Source organism: Lagenorhynchus albirostris, chromosome 1, assembly GCF_949774975.1.
Source record: "Lagenorhynchus albirostris chromosome 1, mLagAlb1.1, whole genome shotgun sequence".
Lineage (NCBI taxonomy): Eukaryota > Metazoa > Chordata > Mammalia > Artiodactyla > Delphinidae > Lagenorhynchus > Lagenorhynchus albirostris.
In genome coordinates, this window is record NC_083095.1 from 162,137,088 (window position 1) to 162,151,085 (window position 13,998).

General features: G+C 41.7%; 1 protein-coding gene across 8 annotated transcripts in view; it reads right to left on the minus strand.

Annotated features, from left to right (window-relative positions):
• SH3GL3 (SH3 domain containing GRB2 like 3, endophilin A3) overlaps positions 1 to 13,998 on the minus strand; it is a 287,126-nt gene that overhangs the window by 271,189 nt on the left and 1,939 nt on the right. For 6 of the 8 annotated variants that reach the window (XR_009542112.1, XR_009542111.1, XR_009542107.1 and 3 more), the window contains exon 2: positions 12,892 to 13,027. Coding sequence is in view for 3 of the 8 variants with exons in the window: in XM_060157494.1 (XP_060013477.1) it covers positions 12,892 to 12,945 (54 nt within the window). In the remaining 5 variants the exon portion in view is untranslated. Of the gene's footprint in view, positions 1 to 12,891; positions 13,028 to 13,998 lie in introns of those variants that run through there. The other 2 variants (XM_060157537.1, XM_060157520.1) reach the window with 1 other exon arrangement.

Here is a 13,998-nt window from a genome sequence, read left to right on the forward strand (position 1 = left end):
AAAAGAAAAAAATTATAGCTGTGTAAGAGGCAAGACAGATTTCCTGCAACAGAATTATGTTAGATCAACAGTGAACCACTCATCAACAGTATCAGAAGCCAGAAGACTTCTAATGGAATAAACAACCATCCGTTCAGAATTCTTCGCACAGCTAAACTACCATTTACGAGTCAGAGAAAAATAAAGGCTTTTTCAGATTTACAAAGTCTAAGGGCATGTGCCATTCACAATCCTCACTGGAAAGACTACCAAAGGGCTTACTTCAGCAAGAAGAAGAGTGAACCCAAAGGGAGGCAAGGCGGTATGAACAAAGAAACAGAGCCCAAAATAGGGAAAAATGTATTGGTAGATTAACTGTTGACTGTAAGTTTGGGCCAGAAGTTACCTGAAGATGCATAAGATAAAGAGGAAATGTTGAAACATGAGCCAAAACAAAGAAGTAATTCACCAGCATTAATAAGAAAGCAATTGGTCTGCCCTAGATTCTCTTTGTTCAGCCATTCAGCAGAGGAGGAATGAGTAACCTGCATCTATTGATTGCCTTATACTCCAGTCTTATTCCAAGAAAGGTTTAGGTTAGCTAACCTTCAGCTATTCCTGGTCTATCCTTCATTTTCAGATCCAGGAACTTCCTAAGGGAGTCATTGGCAGCCTTTTGATTGAACCTTTGGCACTAGTCCCAGGGAGGGCTCTCCATGTTAAAATGAATCATGGGATGTGGGTTTTTAAGCAATCCAGTCCCTCAAGTCTTCCAAACATAGTAAAGACTTTTAGAAAAACTCAAACTCAAAGGAAGAAGAAACATGGGACCTATGGAAAAATTCTGCAGCACTAAAGAATATGTAAGACCCCAAGGGAAACCCTTCCTCCTCAAGTAGGTAAACTTGAAGATAAAGCTGCTTTATATTTCCAATGATGCAAAAGAATTCATTACATCAGTCAATGAACAGGTCAGCATAAAAAGAATGCAACAAAATTATACCCATAACAGCTGAAATTTGGTCTTCATTAAAAGTAATAAAAGCAGAATGAAAACTAGAGAGAATCTATTCATTCAAATAGATGATAATGTCAAGAATGATATACCAAATACAGAATAAATCAATATAAAATATTTTAAATGAAACAAAAAAAGACAAGAGATATTAAAAACAGAACACAGATCTGATAGCCAAACTATGAAAAAAACGTTCCTGATAAAGAATGAACAGCTGGTTAAGAATTGATTATCAAAGCTCAATTTGGATCTATCAAAGCAGAATCTGGAGGGAAAAAAACCTGACATTGGAAATCAAGAGGACTCCCTGGATTATCCCAGATAAGATCAATAAAAAGGAAACAATATTAACACACATCCTCATGTATTCTTAAACCTCAAAGGAAAGAATACACTATTATCTGATAATCAGTAATCAGGTCTTTGTGAAATCTCCTACCCTGCAATGTGAGCTGGACCTAGGGACACTCTTCTAACAAAGTAGAGAGGAAGTAATGGGATGTCACTTCCATGATTAGGTTACAAAAAGATTCTGGCTTCCACCTTGCTCACCATTTCTTGTTCTCTCTTGCTTGCTCTACCATGTTGTTGTAAGCGGCCCTATAGAAAGACCCATGTAGCGAGAAACTGATAACTCTGGCAAACAGCCAGCCAGGATCTGGCGCCTGCCAAAAGTCACATGAGTGAGCTTGGAAGTTGATCTTTTGAGGCCTGCCAACAGCCACATGGGTGAGTGAGAAGCAAATGCTCTCCCAGCTAAGCCTTGGGATGACTGCAGCCGCAGCCAACACCTTGACTGCAGTCTTATTAGAGACCTTGTGCCAGAGGTCCTAGCTAAGCCGTGTCCTATGTCCTATGAGACGATAAATGTCTGTTATTTTAAGCCACTAACTTTTAGGATAATTTGTTACACGGCAATATATAACTATCATACCTATTGTCTGATTATATTTTATTATTTTTTAAATTTATTTATTTATTTTTGGCTACGCTGGGTCTTCGTTGCTGCACGTGAACTTTCTCTAGTTGCGGCGAGCAGGGGATACTCTTCATTGCGGTGCGCGGGCTTCTCATTGCGGCAGCTTCTCTTGTTGTGGAGCACGGACTCTAAGCACGTGGGCTTCAGTAGTTGTAGCACATGGGCTCAGTAGTTGTGGCACACGGGCTTAGTTGCTCCACGGCATGTGGGATCTTCCCAGACCAGGGATCGAACCTGTGTCCCCTGTATTGGCAGGCAGATTCTTAACCACTGCGCCACCAGGGAAGTCCTGTATTGTCTGATTATATTTTAGATTTTAGAAGAATGGGAAGAGGAAGAGAAAGAAGAGGGAAGTCCAGGAGGGCATAATATTTCTTTTTTCCATCAAAGGGAGTCAAAAGATACCAGCTTTGATTAAGTACAGAACAAAAAATTTATAAAATGTTTCAAGAAAATTATTACTAGGATTAACAATATGGTGATTGGCTTCCAAATAGCCAAAAGTAAGCAGAACATATTTTGTGTGTTGAAATAGCATGAAAATAGCAAAGAAACACTGAGAAAGCGTGAAATGAAATCTCTTAAGTCAGAGCAAGTATAGCAATTAGACCAGGTACCATTTCGGAGAACAAGGAATCTCAGGCTGGTTTAAAAAAGAGAATCTAGCAATATTTACTTATTTGGTAAACAAATATATCTATTGAGCCCCTACTGGGATACCTGATGAACAAGCCTGATTCAATCTGACATTAAATACAAACAAGCAATTATAACACAGGATAGTAAATGCAACAATGAGGGAAGTACAGGACATAAGAAAAGTTGACTGACGTAACCTTTTCTACCTTAGTATTTTTAACCCCTTTTATTTTAGACAATCCACATGTCAGCACCACTCTCCAAACAGCCTTTCGAGATTCCCAAGCCCTAACCCTAAAGCACACACAGACAAATAGAAATTACATTAGCTATAATCTCTGATCATAGTGTAGTAAAGTGATAAAGCGTAAAGTTTAAGACCAAAAAAGAAGACATTAATAAACTGGAAAGTCTTACATAACATCTGGCTCAAACTAAAATACGAATAGTACAATAAGAGATGATCCAGAAAAAAATAATTATGGATATATTACATAAGAAAATATAGCAAATGTGGCTAATGATATACTCAGAGTTGAATTTGTAGCATGAAATGTTTTTTTTAAAGAATTTAGCATTCAACTTAAAGTTCTAGATATAGAACACTAAAGGAATCCTAATAAAAATTAGATCAAGAAAATAATAAAAATAAAACAAGGTGACTTGTTGAAGGAACTAATAAAATAGACAATATAGTGACAAGTCTGATTAAGAGAGAAAAGGAAACAAAATTAGAATTGAGAAAATTGACATAACAATAGCTATATTTTTAATTATTATATCATTGCACACAATTATATTATTTAATTTAAAAATAGCAACTAGATGGATATTTCTCCCTAAAAATAAATAAAATAATTGAAAGCATAAGAAACAGAAAACTTGAAAAGAGTAATAAAGGAAGATGAATATTAAAAAAAAATATTAAAAATACCTCTCTACCCCTACCAGCAGATTTCAGGAATAAGGGAATACACAGGTGAATGCTGTCAAATCTTAGAGGAACATAATTTCCATGTTATGTAGCACTGGGAAAAATGGGAAGCTACCAACTGATGTTACAAAATAAACATGTCCATGGACTCCAAACTTCTTTGACTTACATACACACAATTACAGGCCAATTTCCCTTACAAATAGAGATATGAAAACCTAAAATGGAATGGAACTCCAAAGGACATTAACTCTACCATTCAGTCCCTCTACAATCATTCACTGAACACCTATTACTGGGCAAAGATGATACACCAAGCATTATGCTAAACCCTGGGAGATACTAAATCAGTAAGATATGGTCCTTGTCATCAAGGAGCAAAGAGTCTAATTGTGTGTGTGGTGGGGGGGGGGGTATAAAAACAATTAAAATGTGTTAAATGCAAAGGAAATCTATTCTCAGAGTACAGCATGGAATAGGGACATCTAGCCCAGCATGGAAAAGGAAAACAGAGGGCTCTCAGTAAAGACTTCTTGGAGGACAGTGAGCTTAAACCAAGCCTAAAGGAAGAGTAGGAATTAGCCAACAGGGAGGTGGGGGGAGCACTGTTCCACCTCCGCCGGTGGGGTTATTCCAGGCAAAAGAGATAGGAGTGGAGGCATGGAGACAAGCTTGCTTATGAAAAATGACCATGCACCACAATGGTCTACAGGCCTAAGACAGTGCAGATGGTTTTTCATACTGTATGTGTAGGGTCTAAACCAAAGGAGGCAGAGTGTGAAGTATAAACAACAGGAGGCTGAGGACAGAGACTGAGGAACATGAAAAATGCAGGTGGAGAGAAAGGAGCCTATGAAGGACATGGAAAATATCTGGTGAGAGAGGAATGAGGAGAACCAGGAGCATGAGATGCCATGGAACTCAGGGAAACTGTGGTCCACAGAGACTAATACAGCAGAGAATGGTGTGGACAGCTGAAGAATGCCCATCAGATGAGAAATCAAGGAAGCGAGCAGCAAGTGTAGCCTACTTTGAAAAGCCTGGACAAGAAGAAGAGAAAGAGTGGAGAAGGTGTGAGATCAAGGGAATGTTCTTTTTTTTGTTTCTCAGGGTTGTTTCAGATATCTACTGCTGCACACCAAACCACTCTAAAGGTTATGACTTAAAACAAGGATTTATTATTTCTCAGGATTCTATCAATTGATGCAGTAGCTCTTCTGCTGGTCTCTCCTTCGGTCACTCTTGGGCTATATTCAACGGGTGGGTCATGTGCTTGGGCTAGTTGGGACATTAGGCTTCTCTCTCCACATGGTCTCAGATCCTCTCTCCCAAACTGGTCAGTCACTCTACAGGGCCTCTTCCATGGGGCCATTCTCTCCAGCAAGACAGTCTGGACTTCCTTACAACATGGTGGCTGGGCTCCAAAAGGGAATACAGTAAGTCCCCTACATACAAGCCTCTAAGTTGTGAACTTTCAAAGATGGGAACGTGCGTTCGCAGGTCCAGTCACGTAAGTTAGTTCACGTGTCTGTCATACATTGTCACGTGCATGCATCCTCTACAAGTGGTGGCGCATTTGTGTACTTTACAGTACTGTATAGAATGCAGTAGTACAGTATCTTTGTTTCAAGCCCAGGATGTCTGGAAGCAAGTGTAAAAGCAGCGGTGATGGAGCTGGTACTGCTAAGAAGGGCCATCTGTTGTACTGTACTTTTCAACGTGCTGTACTGTAAGATTAAAAATGTTTTCGTTATTTTTTGTTTGTTTTTTATGTATTATTTGTGTGAAAGGTATTCTAAACCTATTACAGTAGAGTACTACATAGCCGATTGTGTTAGTTGGGTACCTAGGCTAACTTTGTTGGACTTAATGAACAAATTGGGCTTACAAACGCGCTCTCAGAACAGAACTCGATCGTATGTAGGGGACTTATTGTAATCTAAGAGAGATAAGCTCGGCATTGCCAAGCCTCTACTTGCATCACACCTGCTAATGACCTTTTAGCCAAAGCAAACTACATGGTCAAGCCTAGAGTCCACGTGGGAGGGGACTACAAGAGGGTGTGAATAGTGGGAGACTTGGAAGGACGAATCTATCGATATAACAGTTCACTGTAATCGTGTTTCTTTTCCCCTTAAAGTGGGAGAGAGTTTAAAATGTTTATAGGCTGGGCCCAAAAGAACTAACTGAAAGGGAGACATTGAAGATACAATAGAGAGAGATTATCACTCATAGAACCCCAGAGGGTGCACTTGGTGGGGGAAGGAAGAGGAACAGCATCCTCTGAGACTGGAGGAGGTGAGATTTAAAACAGGTGTTTAGGACTTCCCTGGCAGTCCAGTGGTTAGGATGCCACACTTCCACTGCAGGGAGCATGGGTTCCATCCCTGGTTGGAGAACTAAGATCTCGCATGCTGCATGGTGCAGCCAAAAAAAGAGAGAGAGAGAGAAGAAAGAATTAAAAATTAGAAAGTAAAATAAAACAGGTGTTTAAATATATTTTGGTTAAATCACTGAGGGGGAAAAAAGGGGAGTTGTCCATGGAAATGGGGCACTGGGGTAGAGACTTGGTATCAGTGGTAACACCCACCCCACCATCATTTTGCTTCTCCATCAATGCTCAGTCTGCATGTGGAAGCTGAGGAGGCTGATTATAGTATTGATCCAGGGGGGTTTTTTTAAAGAGGAATTTTATTTTATTTTATTTTTTGGCCGCGCCGTGCGGCATGTAGGATCTTAGCTCCCTGACCAGGGATGGAACCCATGCACCCTGCAGTGGAAGCTCCGCGTCTTAACCACTGGACCACCAGAGAAGTCCCCTGACCCAGGTTTAGAATTTGGTTGTTGGATGCTGCAAAAGGATAGTGGTGCCGTGGAATTATGGATTACCGGAGAGGGTAATTTGAATAATAGAAATGGGGTTTTTACTCCACAGGTAAGAGACAGAGGCCAGGAAGAGACTGATAGAGGAAATAGAAGAGTCAGGAAACTAGAGGTCTTTATAAGTTCAAAATACACTGAAGTGTGAACAAAGTTGTGAGAAAGGGAAGAGAAGCTGAAGGCCGAGGAGGTCCAAGAATCGTAGGGTCAGATTACTGGGTAGGCAGACCACATGAACACTGAAATCCAGGAATGAATGAAGGTCCAGTTGGGGTGGAAAGTTCTAAGCCAATCCCCAGGGTCAGCAGTGAACGATGGGAAGTGACCAGGAGGTGACAGTTCTGCTGAGGGGCTGCTCACAAGGACAGAGACTGGGTCTGTTGTGTCCTCAGGCACCAGTACAGTGTCTGACACGTAGAAGGCACTCAGTATCAATAATTACTGTGCAATAAACAAATGACTTTAATCTACGTTCTTCACTTAACAGCTGAGAAAACTGAGGCTCCCAAAGCTATACAGCTAGTGTTCAGCTAGCCAATGCTTCCCACCTCCTTACAAAACCACACTAAATATGGATTTCCTTCCCAACCTTCCCAGAGGCAGCTCATGACTTTATTACTTTATTATCCCAAAACTACTGAAGTGGCATTTGTCATCCCTTGGGTGCTGGGATGGAATATCTTAAAGTTGAATGACTAAAGGGAGTGGCTAAAAACCTTCCCTGAGGCCTAGAGGGACTCACTTGTTAGAAATACAACACATGCATTTTCAAGGCACATTCCAGGAAGCTGGTCCTGTAACCATATCCTCGCCAGTTTGCCAACATTTCATTGTTCTCTCTTCTTCAGGTGCTGTGGTCCCATCTTCTTTGCTAAGATTCAGAAAATCAGGAAGTGACACACACGCACCATAGCTGTCCACCCACAGTCACCATAGATTTTTCCATAGACTCTACAGGCTTAAAGAAATTAATTAGCCTTCAGCTGAGTAGGTCTGGGCTGTTAAAGCCTTCCCAACTCTTATCTTTAAAGAAAAATGAAAACATCTCCCCCAAAGGCTATTGTCCATTATGGAATCCAACTGAAGAAGAAGGAGGGTGGTGACATGCTCCTCCTTCCCACTGGACCAAAATTTCAAAGCTTCAAATGTGTGGTAAATCTAACCAAAGATAAAGATTTGCAGGTGTTTTTTGCATAAAAGCAAGAAAGGCAGATGTATCTGAAACATGTTTCTAACCAAATGGGACATCTGCAATCCATTAGGGGTGTCCTGAAGAGAGAAAGTGAGAGGGGAGGTTCAGGCAGAAAGCCTGCTTTGCAGAAACACAAGCATGAGGACGTGTGTGGACCCTTCTGTCAGGATCTGAGGACGCCGAGGTTCTAAAACAGGTTACCTTTACAGGGGTAAATTTACATCTCTACCCAGTAAACCAGTTCCTCTTTTTCCTTTCCTTCCATCACGTTATCTCTGAAATGTCAGTGCCTTCTCTTTACTCAAGTACACCTACATGTTTTAGTATTTAAGATTTGGCAGCCACCTCAGATAAAGAGAACATTCCCCTCTTGGAGCGTGTGGACCTTCCTTTCCCAGCACTCACGAGGGCAATCGGTGTCTTGACTCGGCTTCTTACACTCCCACAGAACAAAGCAAAATTGTCACCACGGCATTACTTGCAGGTTACTCACTGGCTGTTGTGTGCTCTGTTTCAGACTTCCAAGAAAACCACTAACTTTTATTAGAAGGTGTGTAACAAAGGCTGTTGCAAAATACCCACAGCTGTGAAAATGATTCTGAGGTGTGTGAATCCCAGAATGGATGTTATGAAGGTCAGTAGATTTTAATATATAGGATCTATGCCCAGAGCTTGATTTTGGTCTCCCTTTGAAGTCTTAGATTGAGCTTCAGTGACTGGGTCCAAATTGAGCATAACACGTAACTGGCATGCTCCTTACACGAGTTCCTTCATAAGCATACAGGTCTATTTTCCTGTATAATGTCTCTTACTTACTGACTCACCTTTTGATAAACCATTAGTACCGGGGCATTTTGTTAATTACTAAACTCCTGGTAACAGACAAAACTGGCCTGTTAAAACTTGTGTTGTAACTTGAGGATTTAAAGCCACACCTCTGGGAAACGTCGGTATCAAAACTGATTTGGTGTCAGACACAAGGTGTTAGAAGCCACAGTTTAACAAAGTGGATTCCCAAGTGCAGTTGGCAATTACATTTTTAGAAGACTTCAATTATGCCATTTACAAGAAGGTACTTTTAAGAAGCTACAAGTCAGGAGTATGTTTTTAAATCTCTTCATATATACATTTATAGGTAAGCCCATATTTAAGAAGCACCAACTGCATACAGAAGAGCACTGTTCTAGAACAGTAGAAGTCAACAGTCCCTACCCTCTGAATCTCAAAAGCCAAGAAGAAAAGTCTCTTCAAAAATTAAAGTATGTGGGGACTTCCCTGGTGGTCCAGTGGCTAAGACTCTGTGCTCCCAATGCAGGGGGCCGGGGTTCGATCCCTGGTCAGGGAACTAGATCCCACATGCATGTCTCAACTAACAGTTCGCATGTCAAAACTAAAGATTCCTCATGCTGCAACAAAGATCCTGCGTGCCACAACTAAGACCTGGCACAGCCTAAATAAATAAATAAATAAATAAAATTTAAAAAAATATATAACTAAAGTATGTGGTCAGTGCATTTCTGGAAAATATTTTACTTAAGATCAAGGAGATAATCATGACTACAGCATCAATGTGCTTTAATTAGAAGGATCTCCTCACTTGCCCAGGGTCTGTGGATTGAGGGCCTGTGTTCAGAAATTCTCTCCTAATCGTCTATCACCAAGGTCATCTAAGAGTGAAAGAATGAACAAAGACTGTTATCAACATAGGGCACTTGGTATTTCATTTATCCTTTATCCCAGAATAATCTTCCAGTAAAACTGAATGTAACACCACAGAGCAACTGGGTCCGTGTGCCACAACTACTGAAGCCCACGCACCTAGAGCCTGTGCTCCGCAACAAGAGAAGCCACTGCAATAAGAAGCCCTCGCACCGCCACGAAGAGTAGCCCCCGTTCGCCACAACTAGAGAAAGTCCGCGCACAGCAACAAAGACCCAACACAGCCAAAAATAAATAAATTAAATAAATAAATAAATTTATTTTAAAAATCTATATCAGCTGAGAAGCTTTCCATTGAAAATAAGGGGGAAAAAATCTCAAATTGGCTTAAATGATAAAAGTGATTTAATTGTTCACAAATCTAAGAAGGCTGAAGGCTTCACGCATGGTTTGATCAAAGCTTCAGCTGAATTTCCCTACAATTCTCTCAACTCTACTCAAGCTGCAGGTAACATCGGGGATTACATGTCTCCTTCTTCATGCCTATGGGGAAAGAAGAACTTGGCCTCCCATGACCATCAAACAAAAGTCCTGAGCTTTGAGCTCACTGGACTACCCTGGAACCAATCCCTGGGACCAGGAAAAACTCTGTGATTGGGTCACCTGAACCAATTACCTGTGGGATTGGGGTTGGGTACCCACCCAGAAGAAATGGCTGCGACATGCTTTAGAAGGAATGAAATGGAGGTTGAGGAGGCAATCACAGCATAGTATCTGCTGCAATCCTTTTTCATGCCTAGACTCTGGATTACTAATTAATTTTTATTCAGTATCAGAAATGAGGGCTGTAAAGAGGAATCTATTTCCTCTAAATTTAATAAATCAAATTTAAAGATGGTTTTACTTTTTCAAAATCATAAAATGCATAACTCTAAGTTTGTTTTTTCATAGCTCTCTTTTCCCTTAAGAATACACTGAAACTCCCAAAGAAATATTTTAGAAGTTTGCTATCAGTTAGTAATTGAGAATGATTTAAAGTCCACCCTATAGTCCATCTTCCCTAACCCTTTCTTCCCAATTTCCAAAAGCAATATGACCTAGCTTGGAATTCTCAGTTATAGTAACCCAAATATTTTCTCCTTCAACTTGAATAATAGGTTGTTAAATTTGCAGAAGATGCCATGTTCCAAGGTATAATGAACCTTAAAAGTTTTCTTCTGGCACATGTTCACCCGCCTCCCAAAACTGTCCTGTCCTGATAAAATCCACTCCAAATTCATCGACTCAATATGCAAAGTGCCAGTCTAAGGGATTTTCAACAACTAAGTATCTCTTCTACACTTTACATAGAAATAGAGCTCCTTGAGTTCAGACTTGCTATTGTAGTACTAAATAAAGTGTCCAGGAAGGAGTCCACCTGTGATATTTTCTTTCCGCTGCCTTGGTGAAGAGAGGATGAGCTGTTTGGAAGGCAGGCCACAGCCTTCTTATGACTGTCATTGATTGTTTAAAGGCCATGGAGGACAGAATAAATGAGAAGCTAACTTCACGCATCCCAGACATATTAAAACAATGGTAGCCAAACTTGCAATGTTTTCTCCAAGCATTACACTTGAAAGAACCATCATAAGCCTTCAATCTGTCCGCGTCAGAAATGAATATTCTTTCCTGATTGCAGAGGGTGCCACGGATGCTCACAAACTGCATCACTGTCAGACGCACTCAGGGAAGCAGTTTAGAATCAGGCCTGGGTTTGTTTGCAGGTTGGAATTTACAACAGTATTTATCACTCTTCCTTACTGACATCCCCCTCCTTGAGATTTGGCAGTCTTGGCTACCAAAACCCCAAATGCAAGACACAGTGCATTCCCCTTGGTGTAGCAGGACCTTCAGGGCATTTTGGTCCCCTCAATCCCTGACCTTGTGTGAGAGGTGGAGAAACAGGAACAGTTTTCTGCCACCAAAACCCTGTGCCACCTCTGGAATGGCCTCATCTCCTTCCTCGCAATAGGGAGCAGCCCAGGGGCTAGAGGGAAGAAGTTGCGACACCTGGGCCAGGCCTGTGGCAAGCCAGCCTGTCCCCCAGCAGGCAGCTGGGGAAGGGGGGGCGTGCAGCTTGGCCTCAACGCGGCTTAGTCAGGCTCCAATGCTGAGCTGAGCAGCAGATGTGCCCAGACCTGCCAGGTGTCTGTGTCTGGGCTGGGAGGGGACGGAGCAAATGTGACTCTTGTCTTCCAGTGTTTCCCGGCACTGTCCTCAGAGGAATGTGGAAGACTCCAAGTGAGGCCACCTCAGAAGACTTTCGACAGAGCCACAGCTCTCTGCCCACGCTGCCATGTCAAAAGCCTTTCCCTGTCCTGCCCCTTTGGCCCTCAACATAGTCCTCCTGCCAACTGCCCCAGGGCTAGCTCCTCCTCCAGGCCACTGGTAAGCTCAGGAGGGAGACAGCTACCCACCTGCCCTGCTGTAATACACTGTTCCCATCAGTGGTGCCCAAACCTCCATAGGTAAAGGTGGGGTTTTTTTTTCCCTTTTTAACACGATGATCCCATGATTAAAAATACCCTTTTTTAATTAAAAAAAATTTTTTTTCAAGTTCATTTGTCCCCACTGGGGAAAATTTTTCTTGTGAGAATTAGTTTCCCAACGAGAGGCTATTCTGAATTTCACAGAACTATTAACAACTAGATGGAGACTTATCAGGGTATAAATATTATAGATGTTTACCAGCCCATTAGTGGGCTCTGAATCCAACACACAAAGGTTGTTACTCGTCTCTGTGTGGCTTCTGAGAATTCCATTTAACGGTTAGGCGGGCTGTGAGCCATTCGCCACCAGGAGTCATATTCACTCTACAAATGTTTACTGCACACCTACTATATACTACAAGCCCAGGCCTCAAGAAGACATACCTGTATACAGCAGAGGGTGCAAATGAAGAGCACATAGGCCAGATTCAGCCCCAAAACATATTTTGTTTGACTCACACCATATTTATCAAAAATTTGAATTAGTTGCCAACTTTTAAATATCAGAATATTTCCAGCTTCTCTTGCAAACTCGGGAAATCTGGCAAAAGTGAGCCCACATTCCCAGCTGATGACAAGCAGAACAACAACTGATCACCTCACACATGCACTGGCTCTCGGTTCACACAACCCCCACCTGCCCTGCTTCCCCTGACGCAACCTGTCCCACCCCTCAGTATACACCAGTGGTTCTCAGGATGGGCAATCTCAGCACACCCACCTCAGGAAAGGCCTCACTCAGGAAGACAGCAACCCATCCAAGTCTCTCATTTAAGAAGAGCTGCTTCATGCCTCCATAAGAACAGGTCACAGGGATTTTCTTATTTTGTGCCTTCTCGACTTTTACCCTTTTTAATAAAGGCCTTTTTAATCCCTGGTATCAGTGAAGACATTCCGTTTTTCGTGCTTGCTACAACAAAAAATTGGACACAAAAGAAAAATGGCAAGGTGGAAGCACAGAAGCACATAGAAGCAAAAAGGGCGGACTGTGAGAACAGGGTAGGTCCTCAGGATGCCCCACTTGCCAGATGAAGAAGCTGAGGCCTAGAGACAGGAAAGTCATGCCCAGGTCCCATTACTGACCAGTAGGAGAACAGAAGCGTGATCTGGACAATCTTTACCCAGCCGGTGCCCCATTCTTTTCTATATTCAAGGATGGTTTCTCCGTCCCAGGTTCTGCTTACATGTTTCCAAGGAGTGGCAGAGAAGCCCATCAAATCTGGGAATAAATATGAGAACTGATTTCAGGAGTCACATTTATCAGGTATAGGATTCTAAATGAACCTGCAGAAGATTAATTCGCAATTTTCATCTAGTCCTACTGATTCCATATATGGGGGTCCAAACTGTCATATTTGAAGAAATGTGTATGTGGATCCCAGTGGTGCATCTTGGGAGAGGTGGCCTATTTTCACCTTTTCAAATCGTGTATTGCCAAAAATCCTCCTTGTCTGTAACCAGAAAGAGTTAAACAGGTTGATCGTGATATTTGTTGCTAGTGAAAAGTTTTACTAAAATATAATTCAGTTGCCACCCACACAAAGATACTGACAAAAACCATCAATCAGACAGATTAAAGGTATTTAAGTGGGCCATTGTCTGGGTCTTAGACATTTCAGTGTATTTATAATAAGCATATACGGCCATTCAATAATACTGCAACCAAGGACTCCTCTGGTAACAAATTTAAATTAATTACAAAATCAGTTTTATGTGCAGGAGAAAGGAAGGAGAACAGCGTTTGCAGAACAGAAACTATCTATATAGCTCTACCAATCCAGCCAGAAACAGGGCTTCATACCTACTTTTAAAGATGAGGACAGTATGAGGCCTAGAAAGCTGACTTTCTCAGTTTCCAGTTGTGCGAACCAGCTACACCCAAGCCATTCTAACTTCAAAACCTGAACTTTGTCTGCTGCAGCAACTCATAACACAGAAGCCACTAAGATGAGTAATGACCAAAGAAGTTAAGACAAGGACACATCACAACCAGGCTAGGGAATGTAATAAGCACAATTAGAGAGGCAGATACAAGTGCTTGGGGGTCAGAAGAGGACAAAAGCACACAGAGTGGAGGGTTGGTGGATCAGGGAGGGCTTCTGAGAAGCAGTGACATTTGAGAAAGGTCTTGAAGGATGCACTGTGTTACAACAAGCAGAGGAGAGCAGCAAGGAGAAAGGTCGAAATGCT